Genomic DNA, 20,996 nt, shown 5'->3' with positions numbered 1-20,996 from the left:
ACTCACCTGGGGAGCCCCGTGCACCCCCCGAGCAGGAAGTCACGCTAGCAGCCATCTGCTGGTCAGGGTCCCACCCTCGGGGGGGTGTCCCACCAGCCCCTCTGCCAGGGAGCCCCCAACACACCTGGGCACCGGGGCCTGTGGTGCTCGCCCAGCACGGACGGCCTGGGTTCCTCTCCCTACTGCCGGCACTCTACGTGACAGGCGGCGATGCTGGCCCAGAAAAGATGACCTCCCTGCTCCCTCACACTGTTCTAGGGGGTGTTTTAATTTCAGGGAGTGGAGGTTCCTTCATTTTTAGTTTTATTAAACACAAATGTCTGTCAACATAGCCAAACTATGGAAAGAGCCCAGATGAACGGACAAAGAGGTGGTGTTTCTAGACAACGGGATATCACTCAGCCATCAGAAAGGGCGGAATCTTGCCATTTGCAAAGACGTGCATGAACCTAGGGGGTATGAGGCTAAGTGAAAGAAGTCAGAGAAAGACAAATACCATATGATTTCACTCATACGTGGAATTTAAGGAACAAAACATGAACATGGCGGGGGGAAACAGGGAGACAAACCATAGGAGACTCTCAACTACAGACGACAAACAGGGTGGATGGAGGAAGGTGGGTGGGGGATGGGCTGGATGGGGGATGGGTGTTCAGGAGGGCACCTGTGATGAGCACTGGGTGTTGTATGCAATTGCCGAGTCACTGAATTCTACTCCTAAAGCCAATGCTGCACTGTACATTAACTAACTAGAATTTAAATAAAAATTTGAAAAAAAACATGTATAGAAAAAAATAGGACATGTCAAATTGATAACAGCAGCTATATTAAACTACTTGGATTAGAGGAACTTCTCTTTTTCTATTTTATGAACTTCTAATTACATGATTTTGTACATACGTAATAAAAAATTAGAAATAAAAAAACACAAATGTCAATCACAGAGATGGGGCCCACCTGGTGATTTTTAAATGTAACAGGATGTCCCCCCTCTGTGAGCCAGAGCTGTCCCACCCGCCACGGCTAGCTCCTGGAGGCAACGTGCCCGTGTGACACCAGGAAGGGCCCCCCCCCCTCACTTACTGTTGTCAGGGGGGCTGCTGGCCAGGAACTCGGGGGTGGGGCCACTGCTTTTCTCTGCCAAATCGATGGCCATCTGGATATCCTCAACCCACTTTTCCATCTCGGACCTGGAGCTGAAGAGACGAGGGCAGGATTTCAGACCACAGCAGGGGAAAGGGTGGACAGGGGAGAGGTCGGGTGTCCGGTTACCTGGCCGCCACAACGATGGACTGCCGCTGGCCTCGGAGGGTTAGGCAGTGGGGCACGCCCCACTCGTCTTCGCTTTCCTCGATCTGTGGGACGAGCGTGCGTAACGTTACTGCCAAGAGGCAAGTGGGATACGCAGCATTTTCAAAAGTTCACTACAGTGCCTACGGCTCAGAGGAACCACATCAGAAAAATCACAGGCAGCTGAAAGGAAGGTCCAAATGCACGGAGTTGCTTTTTGGCAGAGCCCGTAAACTTCCCTCTCTCCGGTGACTGAGGAGAGTGGGGGTCTAAGCCGGGGAATCAGCCCGTGCAGCCTGGCATCCTGGCTGCCATCATGGAGACCGGCCCACTGGCGCATCTCTGCGGACGGACAGGTGGCCCCCGCTCTAGGGGTGGGCTCCACCGCTCCATGTGGATGGGGACGACTGTCTTTCACCCTGGGGCCCCCCACAGGGGCAGTGAGAGGCAGACGCATACCTCATCGCCACGTCAGCTTGCTTCCTCACTTGATTCTAGAAGAAATTACCTGTACGTCTCACGTGCAGGAGGAGCCGTGTCCTGAGCCCCTCTTGGGGAGCCCGAACAGGCCCCAGGGTGCCTGTTACGACCCTCCTTTTCCTTCCTCAGGTCGCGGACTCCCACTCCCTTTAGCTTGACGTGCCGCCTGCAGGCAGTGCGCAGGGAGGGCCCCGATCGCGTGCCCACGGCGCATACTCACGGTCAGGCCGTACAGCGGGAGCTGTCCGTGGACTTTAAACTGATTCGAGGCCGTCAGCCCCCTGCTCGTGTACAGCAAGACGTCGTTGAACTGGAGGAGCAAAGACAAGCGTGGGTGAGACGGACGGGCTCCAGTGAGACAGCAGGTGCGGACAGTATGTTCTCAGAATCTTGCACGGCAGCTCGCTGATTGTGGCCACTCCTCCTGCCCTCCAGGTGGCCCGGGCCCCGCCCTATGACCCCGTGGGGTCCCCCATCCCCGTGAAGATCGACAGCTCTTGCCACTTACCAGGAAAAACATGCGCTGCTGGAGCCCTTTGCCGGAGAGCTTGCTGAGGCTGCCCAGGCGGATGAACTCCTGCAGAGCAAACAGAGCCCGAGGGTTGGCGGGGAGCGTGCAAGCCGCGTAAGCGGGGACATGCCAGCGGCCTCATGCCACGCTCCCTTTCACGGCCAGAACCACGGCGATCATAGTGACTGTCTACTGAAGGCTGCTGTCCCTCCCAGGAACCCACAAGGCAGGGACTCCAGTCAGCTCCGCTCACAGAGAAACCGGCGCTCAGAGGCTCTGCGCTGGATCCCTGGGCCCGGCAGGCTTCCCGCTCCAAGGGAGGTGGCAGGGGCCCCGGCCACATGCGGAGTGGCAGCAGGGCACTGAGAAGACAGATAAGCCAGAGGGGAGGACTACAAACCCAGGAACTGCTCTATGACTCACAGCTCTGGTTCCTGGAAACAAGCAGCCGTGCTCTAGGATAACACAGCCAGAAGCAAATGTGTCTAAGGAATTCCTCCTCCCGGATTAATAAACTAGAGGGCAGGGGTCATTTGGGGAATCTTAAAAACAAACAAACAAAAAACCCCAAAAAACCCAAACCCCACAAAACTATCATTTTTTTAAAAATTGTGGTAAAATACACATAAAAATGACCATTTGTGACCTTTAGTGCACTCAGAGTGTATGCATTGCTACTATCTAGGTCTGGAAATGTTCATTACCCAAAAGGAAATCCATACCCCCATTAGGCCTCCCCACTTCCCCCTTTCCCTAGCACCTGACTCCCACCAATTTGGTTTTTTTCTTTATGGATTTGCCCATTCTGGATACTTCCTATAATTTGAATCTTGTCACACGTGACCTTTTGTGTCTGGCTTCACCCACTCGGCGTGTATTCAAATTTCATCCACAGTGGGGTATGTATCAGAGCCCCCTTCCTTCCCGGGCCTATTTCATGGTATGGATACACCATACTGTGTTTATCCACTCACCTGATGGACACTTGGGGTTTTTTCCCCTATTGGCTACTATGGACAGTGTTGCTGTGGACATTCACGTTCAAGTTTTTGTTTGAGGGGGCACCTGGGTAAGCGTCTGCCTTCAGCTCAGGTCATGATCTCATGGTCCTGGGATGGAGCCCTGCATCAGGCTCCCTGCTCAGCAGGGAGCCTGCTTCTCCCTCGCCCTCTGCCCCTCCCCCCTGCTCATGCTTTCTCTCTCAAAAATACAATCTTAAAAAAAAAAAAAAAGGAAGTGCTTTCCCATATATTTCTTAAAACAAAACTTTTTTGTTTGAACACCTGTTTTTAGTTCTTCCGGGTATATACTGAGGAGTGGAATTTCTGGGTCATATGGAAATTCTACGGTTAACTTACTAAGGAACCACCAAACTGTTCTCCATCGTGCTGCTTCTAACACCTGCTGTAAGTTCATGAACTTTTTCACGTTCCTCCCGTAGAGGCGGGGTCTCTGTCTGCTGCCCTTGGATGGGGGTGGGCTGGTGACTGGTTTGACCAACAGTGTGTGGACCTGACGTTACGTGACTTCCAAGACTAGGTCATAAGACCACACGTAGCCTCTGCTTTGTCCCTGGGAATGCTTGCTCTTGGAACCCTGAGCGGCACACAGCATTAAGACTACCCCGAACCCAGGGGCAGCCGGCTTCGCACGGGCTCCGTGGGGCACAGTGCCAGCTGAGCCTCCAGATGTCCCTGCCAGGTGTCAGCCTCGGACCCTCCAGACCAGTCCTTCTGGGACCCCGTCAGTGCACAGGGAGAAGAATCACCTGGCTAAATCCTGCCCGATTCCTGACTCGCAAAACCATGACCTATCCTGAACAGTAGTTTTCAGCCGCTACGTGTTGGAGTAGTTTGCCGCGTATCAACAGACTTCTAGAGCACCTGCCACAAGATTTTTTTTGTGCTCACGACAGCTACTGAGCCAAGGACTCCGCCAACTCATTTTGATTCTATAGACTTCTGCACAACCTGACTCAGCTCTCCGTTTTTTTCATGAAATGTGGATCAAAGACCATGTCTGCCGGCAGTTTGACTGCCATGTTTTGGGGACCAACAGAGGAACATATAATAAATCCTTGCAGGAACTCAGGATGGATCCTATCAGACATCCACCATGCGATCCGAGGAAATGTCTGGAGGGCACCACGGCCAGGCAGCCGAGCGTGGGACCGGGACTCGCACCTGCACAGTCGGAACACGTGTGTTTTCTAACAGATCTGAGGGAGCCTGACAGTTTTCTGTGTGGGAGACAAGGTGCCCTGGGACACGCACTGCACGAAGATGGGAGCCCCACCTGTGTTCTGGGGGGCTTCAGTGGCAGGGAGCAGAAGGGTTGTGGACTCAGATACCAATGTCTGAGGCTAGGGATGGAAAATGTCTTGTGTCTAGAATTGTTCTTTTTAAACTACAGAAGGGCGGAGTGCAGGGCTGGGGAAAGGCCCCGAGTATCCTTAAGAGCCAGCTGCTTCCTTCTGGAGGGAAATCCAGTCCACACCTCTGAGTTTTAACCAAACAAACCTCACCCCCCTCCAGTCCCTGCTTCCTTTCTGCATGTGCTCCTCCAGCAGGAAGGCCAGCCCAGGAAGAGCTGTCCCTCAGGCACACGCTCCTTGGGATGAACACCGTCAGGGGGGCTGCCTCTGGCCGGTGTGCTGTGGCCTTAATGCTTCGGGGGGGAAAGCCTGTCCTCTGGATGTGATACGGTCTCAGACTGACCCCCACAGGAAGGGGAGCAGAACTGCGCCCAGCTAGGAACTGCACTGCAGTAGCCCAGGGGGCGTCTCTAAAATGATCTGCTCCCCCTTTAAATCTCAATACTTAAAATTCCACCTATAGACAAATCAGGGCTTTCTTCCTACCCATGAGGTTATCTGATAATTTAATTAATGATAATCAGTTAGCCCTGGTATATGGAAGACCCCATCTTAGAACTTGTTCCCCAGAGGGCCTCTGATTCCCTCCTTACCATTTCATTCAGGGTTGACTTGCGGCACCCCAGTTCCAACTTCACCTTTATAAGTAATAATAAGCACCTGCTATGTGCCTGACATCAGCTGGGTGCTTACATTAGCACCGTATGGGAGCCTGTACGTTCAATATTTATCCCCATTTTTCCGATAAAGAAACTAAGGAGCAAAATGATTTAGAACCTGCCCAAGATCAGTGAGTGACAGAACCCATATTTAGCTAAACGCCTCCCACGGTGCTAGCCTATGACTCACTACCCTTACAGTAAGTATAGGCTTAATCTCTTCAAATAACTAGAGGTGGGGGAGGAGAAAATAAGTCACATTTGTTGTGTTATTTTTACACATTAAATCTCATTTGATCCTTAGGGCCTACAAGGGAGAGCATAGGATGCCCATGTTACGGAAAGGAACATTCTGGTTGGTTGAAACGCCCAGCTCTGGGCGAGCTAGGACCTGAGCCTGGGGCCTCCTGCTTCAATTTGCTTCTCTTTTTATAGAACCATGGGACCTTCCCTCAAAATTAAAAAAAAAATTTTTTTGTTAAAAGATTTTATTTGAGAGAGAGACAGCACAAGCAAGGTGTGTGTGTGTGTGGGGAAGGGTAGAGGGAGAAGCCGACTCCCCACGGAGCGGTGAGTCCGATGTGGGGCCAAAAAATTCTTTACAGGCGGTCTCTTTGCCAGGGAGCATAACAGGCTACGTATTTTTGAACATCCAAGTTAGGAGAAAATCACATGGATTCCACTGGCCTTTCCTATGGCTTCCGTGTGGATGGGTAAACGTGGTTCTTACGTGCTGAGGCCCAGCAGAATGTTCTCACAGGCAGAGCTGAAGCAAGCCCCAGCCTTCATTTCCACCCTGCATACACCGCCACATACACCTCTTCTGACAATCCCTCACGACTAGTTTTCCGGTCTTGTAATTAGGCTCCCTGTCGGGAAGACCCAAATACACGGGGAGATGCTCTCGTCTTCCCTCCACTACAGACGTAAAGTTCCCGGGGCAGCTGCCTGGCAGACAAGATGGAAAGACCCTGGCACGCTGGACGCAGCACCTGTCTGAAGATTAGGCAGATACGGGGCTGGGCGGCACAGGTCGTGAGATCGAGCCCTCTGTCGGGCTCTACGCTCAGCGCGGAGTCCGCTGGAGATTCTCTCTGCCTCGGCCCCTCCCCCCGGCTCACGGGTACGTGTGTGCGTGCGCACGCTCTCTCTCGCTCAAATAAATAAATCTTAAAAAAAAAAAAAAAAAAGATGATTAAGGCTGATGTGCATTAGACCAAAGGCGCCAAAACTTTCTTTGGAGCCTGGGTGACGTCTGCTTGGAAATGGGGCCGCTCGAGGGATAAAGATCCCGTGGACAGAGCTGGTGAGTTGTACCACCTCGCATCTTTGATCCCTGGGTAATGATCGCTTCCTAGGAAGAGAACTGAAAGCAGGCAGGCGGCCCCCGGTTTTCGCGCCCCCCTGGCCTGCAACGAGCGCGTGCGCGCAGCGAGGCCCTGCTTCCCCTGAGTGACCTACATTTCGTGAGAGGCAGGGTGGGCGGAGGGAACCGCTTACGTGAACGCGCATCTCTCCTAGAATCACGTTCTGGCTAAAACCTTACTTTAATTCTGCATTAAAATTATATTATGCACAGAAAATTGCATCTTTTAAAAAAATTCTTTTCATCCTCACACGGGAATTTACGTGCTTTTGGGCACTAATTTTCCTGTGCCTTTGTATCATTTTACCCAATTGTTAAAAAAAAAATTTTTTTTTTCCCTTGGCTTCCATTTCCATTTACCTAACTTTTGAAAACTAAAATAAGCTATCTCAGATCCTCTCAGAATTTGGTAGGAAGAAAGTAAATTAGCCAATCAACCGGTAAGGGGGAAAAAGTAGACCAGGAGGCCAAAGGCTTGCTTTATCTCCTGACACACAATTTTTGAGTGACACTGTCATGGTCAAGGCGTCTTCCAGTTGCCTCGCAGCAAGAACAAGAGGCCGTGTTCAAAAGGTTCCAATTTAAGTCACTTAAACCTGGCCTTCCTGGCTTTGCCTCAGGCAGCTGCTTACCCTTCCCGGAATCACGAGATTGTCGATGCCAATCAAGTCTTTCTTGAGTTCGTGCAGCTTCTGGAAATTCTCCATCTTGATCATCGTACCGTGAAGTTGTGCTACCATCTCCGTAATCTCTGCCAGGGCAGCTGACGAAGCGAACAGACACAGAAACCGCGGCGTGAGTGGCACGAGTGGCAGACCCGGGTGTCCCCCGCCGCCCCGGTATCCAGGGTAACAGCCCCCAGTAGCTGAACTAAGTTGGACGCCCTCCTCCTGGGGGAAAACACTGCTATTCCTAATAAACATTTCTCACAAATAAAAATTTGCATTACGTTTTTATTTGCTTTACTTGAGTTTCCCAAATGCATTTTGAAAATGTAAATGGCCCCTTCGTAGCTATAGGGTGGACCGCTGTCCTTCGGTTGGAATCACTTGGCACGGGAACTGGGGGGGGGGAGCAAGCTGTAGGGAGATAAGCAGGAGAGGACCTGGAATTTTGTCGCCAGGGCTTTCCTGTCACCTGGAAAGAACAGAGTCCAGGGGGGCCACAGAAAAATCTGGGGCAAAGGAGGGATCCTTCTGGGAGCGAGTCTCACGGACAGTGCGACACTTTGGGGCACCGGACATACCAGCACCCCCCCCCCCGCCCCCCAGTTCTTCCTTCTGCAGCAATTACACGGTTTCCAAGATGACTGCAGAGAATAACCACACAAGCAGCCGTCTTTTGCAGCACGGGCACATCTCCCTCGCGCGGGTACGAACCCGAGATGGCGAAGGAGCAGACGCCCAACTGGGCCGAGTTTTAGCTTCTGTAAATCCACAGAAGCCGAGCATTAGGAAGTTTCGTCTGGAAATACTTGCCAGCTGGGGCGCCTGGGTGGCACAGATGATTAAGTGTCTGACTTTTGGTTTTGGCTCAGGTGGTGGTCTCAGGGTGGTGGGATCGAGCCCCGCACTGGCTCTGTACTTGGTGGGGAGTCTGCTTGTCCCTCTCCCTGTGCCCCTCCCTCTGCTCAAGCACACCCTCTCAAATAAATCTTTAAAAAAATTAAATAAAAAACTAGCCTATGAGATTTGTCTACATATCCTAGATACCAAGGGATTGATTCTGCTGCAACAAGCCCCACATCCCCATTTCCCTCCTTAAAACCCTTCCTGTCTTTCCTTTGCTCTTCTTTGCAGTCTTGTGGGGTTCATGAGGCCCCACGGGATCTGGTCTCTGCTTACTTGGCCAGTTTCGTTTCTGCTGCTATCCCTCTGTGTTCTACACAGAACTTTTACTTTCCGGAATGTTCCACAGTCTCTGTCCCCTGTGGACCTCTGTACGTGCTGTTCCCAACTCTATCCAGGAAAACTCCTATATTTTATAGGTTAGATCTAAACTTGAAATAATCTTTCCCTCAGAAAGCTCCCCCTGAGCCCCGAAAGCTGGGTCAAGTCACAGGTCAGGCACTGCCCAGATGTCCCGCCCTCTGTGCCCACTAGCTGGCCCTGTGCATGGGGCCACATCGGTGTCCTTCTCTCTTGTATGCCTACTACACAGCAGGTGCTCAATGCCTCTCTGGTGTGTGAGAGCCTGGACAGGGGCCAGGGCACGGAGTTCTGACTGTAGCCTGAGGGAACCAGGTGTCACCCAGGTTTTAAGCAAAAGAGTAAGAGGTACATTTTACAGAGGGGAGGGGGGTGGGGGAATGGGATAGACCGGTGATGGGTAGTAAGGAGGGCACATATTGCATGGTGCACTGGGTGTTATACACAACTAATGAATCATCGAGCCTTACATCGAAAACCGGGGATGTACTGTATGGTGACTAACATAATAAAAAATCATTATTAATTTAAAAAAAAAAAAAAAGAGTAAGAGGTACATTTAGAAAAAGAGGACACAGATGGGAGGTGTTCATAATACTTTAGGAGAGAGACACCAGTGGCCCACATATCTCATCTATAAAATGGGGTAACAGTAGTTGTTGTTGTTGGTTGTTAAAGGAGTGAAGGCGTCACTATTCCTAAGATACCTGGCACAGTACCTGGCCCAGCGCTGGGCCAGCGACAGGGAGTAATGTCATCCTGACAGGAGAGGATGGTCAGGAACACGGGGTCTGCGTTTAGGCCCCGCGTCATTTGCTTTCCAGCTGTGTGACTCTGGGCATGTTCCTTAACCTCTCTGGTCTCAGCAGCCCCTATATGTAAAACAGCCACGCCTTGTAGGCCGGTCATGAGTACTAGGAGTCATTACAGGTGAGGTGCTTCTGACGGTGACCAGCACCTCAGAAAGGCCCGGCCGCAAGCAGCAGTAGTACTTGGGAGAGGCCACTTTCCGTAGTCAGTCCAAGGAGGGAGTGCGGTGGAGGGATGCTGCCTGGAGGGGGCGGACTCTAAGTGCGGCAAACCAGCCAGGATCAAAGGAGAAGGGGGCTCCTAGGGCCCACGGCCACGTCCTTTATGGAAAGACCAGGGTAAGGGAAGGCGGGACCACGAAGGCCCGGCCCGCGGTGTCCTGCCCCCCGCCCCGGCTCACCGCGGCAGTCCCTGAAGTCGGCGTGGTGCGGCGGGTGGTGCTTGCACAGCCGCTCCAGGACCTGCTTGTAGTGCATGAGCCGGTGCAGCGGGCGCAGGAGGAAGGTGTTGAGCGGCAGGTAGCAGACCTTCTGCAGCTCGAAGTCCCGGCACACGGTCTCCAGCCGCCGCGAGCTCCTGATGCCCGTCTCCAGCGCCTCCAGGGCTTCGCTGTGCTTCCACAGGTGAGCCGCCAGTTGCTGGTGGGGGCGAGAGACAGGTGCGCATGCATCCCACCCAGCCTGACGCCCGAAACGAAGGTCGCCTCGGCTTGCGTGGCTTCATTTCGTTCTCTTTCTCATCGTCCCCATTTCGCTCTGTACTTCCTGATTTCAGTGAGGTTCCCGGGACGAAAGGAAAAGCTCTATGAAAGCACGACGCGGCTGAACACACTTAGGGATTTTGGAGTAGACGTGTATGTTACCTTAGAGGTGAGACTGGCGAAAAGGAGGGGAATAAACAAACAGGAGCTCCTTCAGGGGGCCTGTGGTTTTCTTCTAAATGTCACCAGATGACAAAGAGACCAGGGCCCATTCAATAAATGTCATAGTTATTTATTTCTGTGGAACTCACCCCTTTCACTTATCAGTAAGCATCTGCCACTCGCCACCTGCTCGGCTCGATCCTAGGGAGCTGCGTGACACTTAGACATGGACCCTCCTCTACTGGGGTCCGACAGAGATGCTTCGCTTGACCAACCTTTCTTCAGGCTCCTGAGCCTTCTCCTTGACCTGTGAGCTTCCTCACTGAAAGCCAGTGTTAGCAAAAACCCTGCTAAGTCAGCCTAACCAGAACCCCCCCCACCCTGGATGTCGGGTCACCCTTGACATTGGGTTCCTCATCTCTCATCATCCCCAAGTGGTATCAGATCACCCCATCTTCAGCAAAGAAGGCTGTTGGGTTGGTTCAGCCAGAACCCGACTTACCCGATGTTTCCTCTGCTTACGTTCCCATCCTCTGACCCCCACGCTGCCCCTTGGCTAGAAATCCCCGATTGCCCGAGCTGTCTTCAGAGTTGAGCCCAGTCTCTTCCCCACTGAAAACCCCACTGCAGGGGACTCTACCCCAGTCACAACAGTCCTGAATAAAGTCTGCTGGACCATCTTTAGGACGCGCCGTTGGAGATTCCTTTCCTGTCATAGCTCATGGTGGAGACTGGCGAGGGTACAGAGTTGGAGAAAAAAGCATTAACAGAGGAATTCATTCTCCAGGGCAGGTGGGGAAGAATCACAAGGGAAGGACGTTTCCAGACAGACAAAGGTAGTAAGATGGGCACAAGGATGTCCAGAACGAGAGAACAGCAGTTGTCCTCCCAGGGGCGGGCTTGCTCTCCCCGCGCCGCTCGCCACGCCCCACAAAGGCTTCCTGAAGAGCCTGAGACGCGGCAGGTCTGGATGGGAGGCCCACCGCTTGCCTCGGCCGGGCCGCCCTGAGATTCTCTAGCCTTAGGACGGGGGCCGCCACCCCGGCTTGGGACAAGAAAACCAAGAGAACATTCCAGATTCCCCCATTTTTTGAATCCTTTACCAAGTCCTTCCGATTCTACCTCCTAAAAACATCAAACCTTTTCTTGTCTTTCTCCGCACGGTCATTGCCCTGGTCTGGCCTTGCACCACCTGCCACTGTGGGCGTGTCTCCATGGGGCCTCTGCCTCCACACCTCACCCCTCCACACCTAAGCCAATGACAGGAACTGCCGATGGAGCTCAGCTCATAGCCTCTTGGCTGGAACATGACAAGAGCCACCCCCATCTCGGGACAACCTCCAGAGTCCTCAGCAGGGCACGCGGGGCCCATGATATAATCTCCTACCCCTCCTATCTTGCTTCTTGCCATCATCGCAGGGCCACCCTGAACTTGAACGTGCCAGGCTGTTGCACTCAGAGCCTCTGCACACGACACTCCTGTTTGGACCCCTGTCGGCCTCAGCAACTCCCTCGACACCACTAGCCTCCACCAGTTAGGGACACCTTTAGCTTCCTGTACTTAGGCTGCATTTGTCCACTGTCGCCCTTCTCACATGATGTCCCCTGCTCTCCTGCTCCCCTGCTGGGGTTGATTACTTTAAAAAAATACACAGATTCATAGAAACTTGCAAAGAGATGTCCAGGGAGGGCCTTCACCCAGCCTCCCCCAGCCTCACCATCCTGTGTGACTACAGCATGACGTCAACACCAAGAGACTGAAGTGGTCCAGTCTGGAGTTTGTCTGGAGTCTACCAGTTACACACACCCTTGTGCGTGTGCATGCACACGTGCTGTCTATACAACGTTATCACATGTGCAGTCCCCTATTTCATTTTAAGACAGCACATCTGTCATGTTCCTATATCCTCGGGGCCTGATGCACACAGTAGGTGCTCAGTAAGTGCCTGTTCCCTGCATGCATTAATGAGCAAATGAGGGGCACCTGGCTGGCTCAGCTGCTAGAGCATGTGACTCGTGTTTTCCTGGGGTTGTGAGCTGGAGCCCCATGTTGGGAGTAGAGGTTACTTAAAAAAAAAAAAAAAAAAAAAGAGCAAATGAACCCAGGCATGCACCCAGCCGAGGCAGGAGTCTTGCAAGAACTCGAGTGCCTGGAAAGGCGAGTTCATGGTCCACTGGAGCAGAGTGGAATGTGAAGGACGGGGGAAGGGCCTGGAAACATCATCCAAGGCTAGAATATGAAGGCTTTCTTCGTCACGTTCTGGGTTTGGACTGTATCCTCCCAACCAGAGGGACGCAGCTGCCTGTATATAGATGGTGACCGGCGGCTCAGCTCGCTGGGAGGGGTCGGGCACCGGGGAGCAGGTCGAGTCACGCAGCAGAGAGCAAACTGAGAGCCAGGAGGAGTCGTGTGGTGGGAGTTTAAGGAGAGGGGGCAGGAGTTGGACACTCGAGGAGACAGAGGGCTTGCGTGAAGGTCCCAGCCTGGATGAAAGGCTCTTGTATTCGTGTGATTGTGGAGTGCCTTTGTGCACCTGGGCAAATGTTTCTGGGTGGAAGTTCACCGACGAGCCGGAGATCACAATTTGCGTATCTTTCAGGTGGGGACTGCAGCCCCTGGCCTAACTGCCTCGGTCATGGTCATGAGTGGAGGGCCCGGGAACCACCAGTCCAGCCAAAGCTGACGATGGCACCCTCACTGAGCCCTGCAAATGCAGGTAAATACACGGGTTTGTGTGTTGGGGGGCGGGGGGGGGGCAGGAAGGACACTGCAAGCTGCAGATCCCTACGCATTTTGGACAGAAGTGCTAACCTGGGCTTCTACATCTCTAGAAGCTTCTGCTGCCCTCCCTTCATACTTCATAAAAGTTCTTTAAAACCAACTATAACCACTACAAGAAAAAGCAACCCGAACAAATTCTAAAAAAGGCTCCAGTGGCTGTCTGAACCTCCCGACCTATTTTGATTCTGCTTGCACAGAGCTCCAGGCTATAAATGCCCACGGCATCCGCACACTAACTCACATGCCAGCAGCCGGTGAAGCCGACTCAACACAAAAATGCCAACTCACCAGACTGAGCAGAGACAACGGCTACAAGCACAGACCGAGCATGTTTTAGGAAGTCTCAGGTGTGAGGTGAACAGAGAGGAGGCTGGAGGCCCACGCCTGTCAGCTCTCTGTGGGCGAGCGACAAAGGACAGCTGGTAAACAGGTCGACTCTGGGGACTGTCCCCAAGGGGGCAGGGAATGGGCTGGCAGGTCTCCAACTGCCGTCCCCGGAGGCCATGGCGGAGGCCAAGCCTCCTTGAAGGGGTAAGTGAGGCGGGAGCCCTCCCTGGCAGGTTCACACAGCGGGTCCTTGAACCACGCCGGGGCTCGGAGCACGGCCGCCCCCACGCAGTTAAAAACTGGCATTTAACTTTTAACTCCCTCAAAACTTAACTATTGGTAACAGCCTCTTGTCTAGAAGCCTCCGGTCACCACAAAGAGTTGATTAACACACAGTGTTACACTTCTCATCACAAGGAAGACGACATATAATACGGGGCCCTACTGTATTTACGGAAAAAATTCTGCGTATAAGTGGACCCGTGCCGTTCAAACCCATGTTGTTCGAGGGTCAGCCGCCAGGTGAAGGGAGCACTGGGGGAAAGGGGGGATCCCCACTGGGCCAAGAAAACAGGCAGAACGTGGGAAAAGAAGCTTCCTGTGAGGAAAAGAACTGGAAAAGTACAACAGTGACAAACGCATATTGTAAAAGAAAAAAGAATAATCTTTAACAAGTGAAGAAGCCGGTCTGAAGAGGCGGCACTCTATGTGATTCTAACTATAGGACTTTCTGGAAAAGGCACAACTATGGAGACGGGAGAAGATCAGGGGCTGCCAGGGGTTGGGGGAGGGGAGGGACAAACAGGCAGAGCACGGAGGGGTTTTAGGGCAGCGACACCGTCCTGTGTCCTCCCATCGTGGGAGTACACGACCGTCTGCACTTGGCAAAACCCCACAGAACGTACCACTCCAAGAGCGAAGCCTAATGTGAGCCACGGACTTCGCGAATAATAACGGCCGTCAGTTGTAACAACATGCCACGGCCACGCACGCGGTCAGTACTCGGGGTCACGTGTGCGCGAGTGGCCGGGCAGGAACACGGGGCCTCTCCGTGTGAGCTTTCTGCTCGGTTCTTCTGCACACTTCAAAAATTGCTTTAGAAAGTAAAATATATGAATAAAAAATACTGTGGAAAGTAGAAAGACGTCGTTACTATTACATCGAGGTTTGTACATCAGCCTGACTGATGGCATTAAAAATACCACAGCCGTAGAACATCTCAGATAATTCTCTGCAGCTCTGGCTACATAGCTTTCTGCCGCCCGCGAGCTTCCCGGCCTCCCTCTCGTCTTGCCCAGAGGGGAGCGCTGCTTTTTGAACACAGAGAAGAAGTGAGCAATACTTCAGGGCCTGCTAAATAAGAGCTTGATCTTCGTTCAGAGACACAGGAAATCTCTTGGGTAGCTTTAGAGCCTGTCTTTTCCGTCTACCCCCGTCTGCCCCCCACCGATCGTCCTACCTCATGAGATAGACCATTCTCAGGGGGGAAAATGAAGCACTAAAAAACTTAGCCAGATTCTTGGGAAGTAATTCAAACTCCAGCGGTAACTTCTATCGCATCCGTGTCTCAGACACTGCAGGCGCTCAGCTGGTACTAGGTGGACGGACGGATGGATGGATGGATGGATGGACGGATGGACGGAGGGGGGGAGGGAGGGCTGGAAGTGGTGGCGGTAGGAGCGACCTGCCCTCTTCAGGGTTTGCTCCTAGTTATTAGGTAAGGTGATGAGAGAGGCTTCGGGCAGTCAGCATGTAGGAAGATCGCTTTAAAATGCAAACATCGATGTATTTGTATTCAAAAGGTAAGCTGTGTGAATTAAGACATTCTATATTAAAGTGAAAATGTAAAAATGAAAACTTCAGATGTAAGAGATGGAGTAGATTTCAAAAATGACGCAGAAGGTTGGCTCAGTAGATTTCAAAAATGACGCAGAAGGTTGGCTCGATACGGACTGACTCTTGGGGTGTACGTCCATTCTCTATCGCGGCGGACGTCGCTCGCTGCTTAGAGATCTGGGCCTGGTACAAGGGCTTAAAAAGTCAGAGGACTGACAGAATTCCTACATGGCTCTGAATCCAATATTTCTGTCACACTTACAAGAAGCCAAAAACAACTGACGAAAAGTGAAACGTTCAGTCAACCCAAAACGTTTCGTCTACAAAAATTTTTTAAATGAGTTCTGAATGATTTAGTCACAGAAAATACCTCCTGTTTTGATTACCACACAGAGCTTCTGAAGAGAAAAAGGACTACAAATGCTTCCCCCCGCCCAAGTGACTGCATTTCCCTACATGCCTGCAAATAAGATGATCTGAGAAGACAGAGGAGTTTACCCGGGGCTGCGTTACCTTAGATGGTCGATTCGGGTCCCGTGAGCCCGCGGACAGCGGTTACAGCCCAGGCCTCCGGCACCCCCGCATTATAGGGACCTAGGGAACGTCCCACCCAGTCCCAAAGCAGCTCACCTTCATGCCCTGAACGTTCTTCAGCAGGACATCTCCGATTCTTTGGTAATTTCCTCCGATGTGGGCGTTCGAGCGGCCTTCCCTGAGAGCAAAGGCAAAGGGGGTGGGAACGAAAGCGTTAGCAGTGGCAACGTTCCTGGAAACGGTGCCAGCGCCACGGCACTCAGTAGCGACCTTCACGTCTTCCTTTCCACTCCCCTGTTATTTGTGCCTCTCCCTTCTCTGGCTGCCACTGACTATCAGCGCTGGAGGGAGACCTGGAAATTACCCCAGTCATTCTGCAGACAAAGAAGTCGACTTGTGCTTTGAAAGTGATGGGGAGAGCTATTTTGTCATCATTTTAACTTGGTCTCGTTTTATATTTTGTCCCCATCCACACTTGGGTGATTCTGGCATCATTAGGACAGCATGGAGATCACCGACAGCCCAGGTTTCTGCCCCCAAGGGCCCTCAGCCTAGAACAGACAACGAGCTGTGTGGAAAGCCCTCGGGAAGAGGAAAAGCAAGACTGAGGGGCCCCGGGGACCCACGCGTGTGGAGGTGAGAATGGGGGCAGAAGCAGGCAGGACAGGCGTCCCAGGTACGGGGAGGGTGCAGACTTCCCCCGCACCAACCCGCTGGGTGGTAGATGACAAAGATGTGGGCACTTCCCAGAGTTTTGGGTGTATATTTACATTTCTTGTGGCTCCAGGCTGTAGCCGATGTTGATAAACCAGAGGGCCTTAAGCAGCAGAGAGGAAATGAATACTGATAATGGCAGGCAGTTCCTGGGCATGGTTGGCCATGCTGAGCACATTACAAGCACCAACTCATTTACCCCTCGTGGCAGCTTTATGAGGCAGGTGCCCTCAGTACCACCACTAAACAGCTTTAGAAACCGAGGCACAAAGAACCACGTGGCTTGCCTAATGTCAGCTATCACGAGATCGTGAGCCTGAACTTGAGCCAAGGGGGTCCAGCCTACACCCCTCCGAGCACGGTGCCAGTGGTTTCTGTGAATTTATGTACAAATGAGAAAAGAACATTCCAGAGACAAAACACCCTTTACAACAACAAATCTGGCTAATATCTTTAAACCAACTGTTCAAGAAAGCCATGATCCAACTTAAGTGAAGGGGATGAATGAAAAAGAAAAAAGGTGAAAATCCGGGCATGGGGCCTAGAGTCGGAAGTGAGAGGTGCTCAGAGTGGACTAAAACCCTGAACCCAAGTCAGGACGGACTGTGATTCAACCCCACGGATGCCATCGCTCTATGCCTCCAACATTGGGAGAGTGACCTCCATTCTCGGCTAAAGCAGTGCTGAGCCTTGGAGCCTTCTGGAACTGTTGACCCCACCTCCGATTCATCAAGGTTGTCAGGCTGGGCAGAGGAGGGCAGGAGGAACGCACGTGCTTAAGGAAGCAAAGCCAGGGGCTAGCAAAGTCAGGGCAGAGAGAAACAGAGCGGCTGGCTCCTTGCCCAGCCCCTGGCTTCCTGCAACAGGCAGGGAACTCCATTCATTCCACTGGTTCTAACTAAGCATATACCGTAGATGACATCACAGGGGAGACAGAGCACCCAGACCCACTGGGCAGTTACAGCTGCTCTGGAATTAAGGGAGAGAAAACATCCATTATGCTTCCAGCCCGGGTTATCAATGGCTTCGGGATGCTTTCTTTAACCCATTCCTTTCTCCTCCACCCCAACAGTTTACCTGTTATCCTCCATCCCTCTGCTTCTTCTCAGCTGCCAAAACAGACGTGGTGGTAGATTGCCTTAATCACTACTCACTTCTCTTCCAATTAAATATGGATTCTGTCCCCACCACACCCCGAAGTGCTTCTGTGAAGGATTACGTCAACCTCATCACTGCCTAAACCACCCCGTGCCTGTGTAAGCTCGCCAGGGAGAGCGCCCCGAACTTCTGGGGCTCTGTTCTCTAGCTTCAGGAGGCCCTTCTCTCCAGGCTCCCAGATCCCCCTCGACGCCCGTCCTCACTGCTACCTCCTCCCGTTCAGGCCACTCCTGAGAGATGTGTGTTCTTCGGGAATGCCTGGGTGGGTCTGTTCTCTCGTCACTTGCTACTTCTTCCTGTGTGATCCCTCGATTCATGAGGCCCTATCTGTACCCGAACGTTGCTTCTAGCTACTGACGCAGGGACTGTCCTTCTCATACCATCCAGAGGTTCTGCACGAATGACCCTGCAAGTATCTCAAACTCAAGAGGCTCCAGAGTTAATTAGCTCACTGCCCAAACCTAATCCTCTTCCTGCATTAATCCCCTTGGTGATGGGGCTGTTCTGTCCCATGCTCGAACCCCAACGTAGGAACCCCAGGTATCCTCCCTTGTCTGTCTCTCATATCCCCGCCCACTGGATCAGACTCCCCCAAAATGGGGTCCCTGGGGAATGTTCAAGCAACGGACTCAGACCCGGGCTCTGCTTTGGAGACAGTCCTCAGTCCATGGCTCACCCAGCGACAGGGTTGACGCATCTCTGGATTTTTAGCAAATGGTTATTAATCCAGTCTCTACTAGAGAGGTTGACCATTAGGCCATTCTGTTGGCCCTGTCAGGTGCCTGCTTTTAGCTGTGTTTCCTGCTTACTCTTCTCCTCATGCACTCGGAGCAGAAAGGAGCTCCGGCCCGAAATGGAGGCTTTCTGCCTTACAGAACCGCCCACCCACGGCACCTCCGCCATCACGGGCAGCCTTGCAGGAGCTAGAAAGCTCCCCTTCCCTCACCCCGCTGCCCCCCAACACCAGAACAAAAAGGAAGACCCAGCTACCGAGCCAGAATGTCCTGATTTTGACTAAATGCCACACATTAAAAAAAGGAGGCAGGACACAACTGAAACTTGATACGTGGGTGTGCAGATACTACTTGGAACTTACTGTAAGTAACCCCAAACTTCCAAATGGGCATGCCACTGGACAGTGCAGCTAAGGAACGCCTTAGCTCCAAGGACATAATGTAGATATTCTGGCGAGAGTCCTCTGGATTGGGTGGGCAAGGGGGGGAATGGGGGGCAGCGTCCTGTAGCTTCATTAATATTCATAACAAGCAATTTCCTCCTCCTCACAGATAACACCCTAGCCCAGGGGAATCCAGTGCTGGAAAGCGACGCTGGGGGAAGGGCAAAGCCCAGCGTGGAAGTCAAACGTCACTGACTTCACTTCCTTTCTTCTTCTGCCAACTATTTCTTAAAAGCAACTGTACTCCTGTTGAAGTCTCAAAGTCAAGGGGACATTCTCCTGCACTGGCTCGCTAGCAGAGCCCTCTTCTCTGCCTTTGGCGTCTTTACTTTTGTTTTAGAAATAGCTCTAGGTTCCTACCATCGTCGCCCTGCGCCCCTGTGCGGGCGGTGTGGGGGGAGACAGTGACGTGGATAAATTCAAACAGGGCCAGCTCTAGGTGGTGTGGGGAAAGCAGGCAGGGGCCCCAGAAGCCAACGCAACCATTTGGGTGGCTCTGCCCGCCCTCGGTACCCTCCCCTGTACAGCACACATAGCCGGTCCCAGCCCTGCGGTGGTTCCAGAACACGTAGTCAGTCCACGGGAGCAGGACAGAACCCGAAACTCCTGCTGCTGCCTGTAGAAACACTGTCCTGTTATTACTTCCCGTGCATGTTAATGCCCCCCAGTCTGCACGTTCAAAGCATCTGCTTTATTATGAAGAACTAAAAGGTCATTTCATTATTAAGAGCATGAAAAATTATAACTCTTCCAGAACATCCTCCGGATGTTAACCTCACAAGAAAAGGGTCCTTGTTTCAAAGACAGGGCCACATGTTTGTTGTCTGTGTAATTACCGCACCGCCACAGAGCTGAAAATTCTTTTGACAATTTCACTTTGGAAACCCATGTACTCGGGAGCCTCCTGGACGCTAAATTCTGACCTGAGCACCACGATTCGCGTGTGCCCTCGAGCAACGACACGTTCACTCAGCACAGGGCCGAACACACAGACACACACACACCCCAAATCCCCAAGTCTTCCCGACCGTCTGTAAGCACTTCATTCACCACTACGTGAGCTGGCCACTAACTCGGCAGCAGGCAGAAAAGGACAGAAGGCCCAGTTCCCTGGGGGAGGGCCAATGGCGAGGCTGTCCACAGGGGCACAGGGAGCCCCTGCACTGGAGGGCTTCGACTCTGGCCGCCAGGAAATACGCACGGCTGGCAGCAAGGGCAGGTGGGCAAGGCCGACGGAAGAAACCACCACTCTGCTACCCCCCTTCATGCCTCCAATTCCAGGGTCAATGTAAAATCTACATGGAGCCCTAAAACCGTGTACAGCACGTCTACAACCTCATCGGTGATACAGTCCCCCCAAGGTCAGTGGGGGGACATCAGGCCTGGCTTTGGTCAAGAGTCAGAGGAGATTCTTTACTACGAAAGCAGGTAGTGACCAACCCCACTGGGCTTTTCAAGTAGGCTAGTATAATCCAAGTGTGTTCACTAAGCACCCAGCGCCCCCTTCTCGCCGCAAATGAAGCATCAGCTCGATCTGAAGCACGAAGCTCACTGCGGCTCGGAGCTGGAGCGTGGCCCTGCCACCGAGCTCTGGGTCTGGACGCTCCCTCACCCCGGCAGAGGGACTGAACCCTGTGAGCCTACATTCGCAGGCCGCATTTGCAAATCAAACAGCATATCCTTGGCTCTTACTAGTCCCTGTGGTTTCTATGATTTTATTTTTAAAGGTTTTATTTGTTTATTTGACAGAGAGCGAGCGAGAGAGAGCACAAGCAGGGGGAGCGGCAGGCAGAGGGAAAGGGAGAAGCAGACTCCCCACTGAGCAGAGAGCCTGATGTGGGACTCGATCCTAGGACCCTGGGATCATGACCCGAGCCAAAGGCAGACGCTTAACAGACTGAGCCACCCAAGTACCCCAGTTTCTATGATTTTAAAATGAAAAAAACTCTGTTATCACATGTACTTGTCGATCTATACATAAGTACAAGGATAACGTATAAATAAGTGCATGAATAAAGATAGATCTTCCATCGACGTGCGGGTGAGGGAGGGTGGCTGGGTTCAAAAAGCAAAAATTTATCCAGAGTAATAGACTGTATTTCTATTCCGTATCTAATATTTATATATACAATGTATACTTCTATATTATATATAATACATACAACATCTATAAATATATTAGCCACAT

The 20,996-nt window shown here is 52.3% G+C and overlaps 1 protein-coding gene across 1 annotated transcript in view; it reads right to left on the bottom strand.

Annotated features, from left to right (window-relative positions):
• Positions 1-20,996, bottom strand: part of FARP1 (FERM, ARH/RhoGEF and pleckstrin domain protein 1) — a 218,372-nt gene that overhangs the window by 6,022 nt on the left and 191,354 nt on the right. The window contains exons 16-22 of the mRNA XM_040623988.1: positions 15,856-15,937; positions 9,819-10,056; positions 7,313-7,443; positions 2,279-2,347; positions 1,991-2,080; positions 1,273-1,355; positions 1,084-1,196 (exon numbers count right to left, since the gene is read on the bottom strand). Of these exons, the coding sequence (XP_040479922.1) occupies positions 1,084-1,196; positions 1,273-1,355; positions 1,991-2,080; positions 2,279-2,347; positions 7,313-7,443; positions 9,819-10,056; positions 15,856-15,937 (806 nt within the window). The remainder of the gene's footprint in view (positions 1-1,083; positions 1,197-1,272; positions 1,356-1,990; positions 2,081-2,278; positions 2,348-7,312; positions 7,444-9,818; positions 10,057-15,855; positions 15,938-20,996) is intronic.

The sequence above is a fragment of the Ursus maritimus genome, unplaced genomic scaffold (assembly GCF_017311325.1).
Source record: "Ursus maritimus isolate PB19 unplaced genomic scaffold, ASM1731132v1 scaffold_10, whole genome shotgun sequence".
Lineage (NCBI taxonomy): Eukaryota > Metazoa > Chordata > Mammalia > Carnivora > Ursidae > Ursus > Ursus maritimus.
The sequence above is the reverse complement of the archived record's forward strand: the minus strand, read 5'-3'. Positions and strand labels throughout refer to the sequence as shown.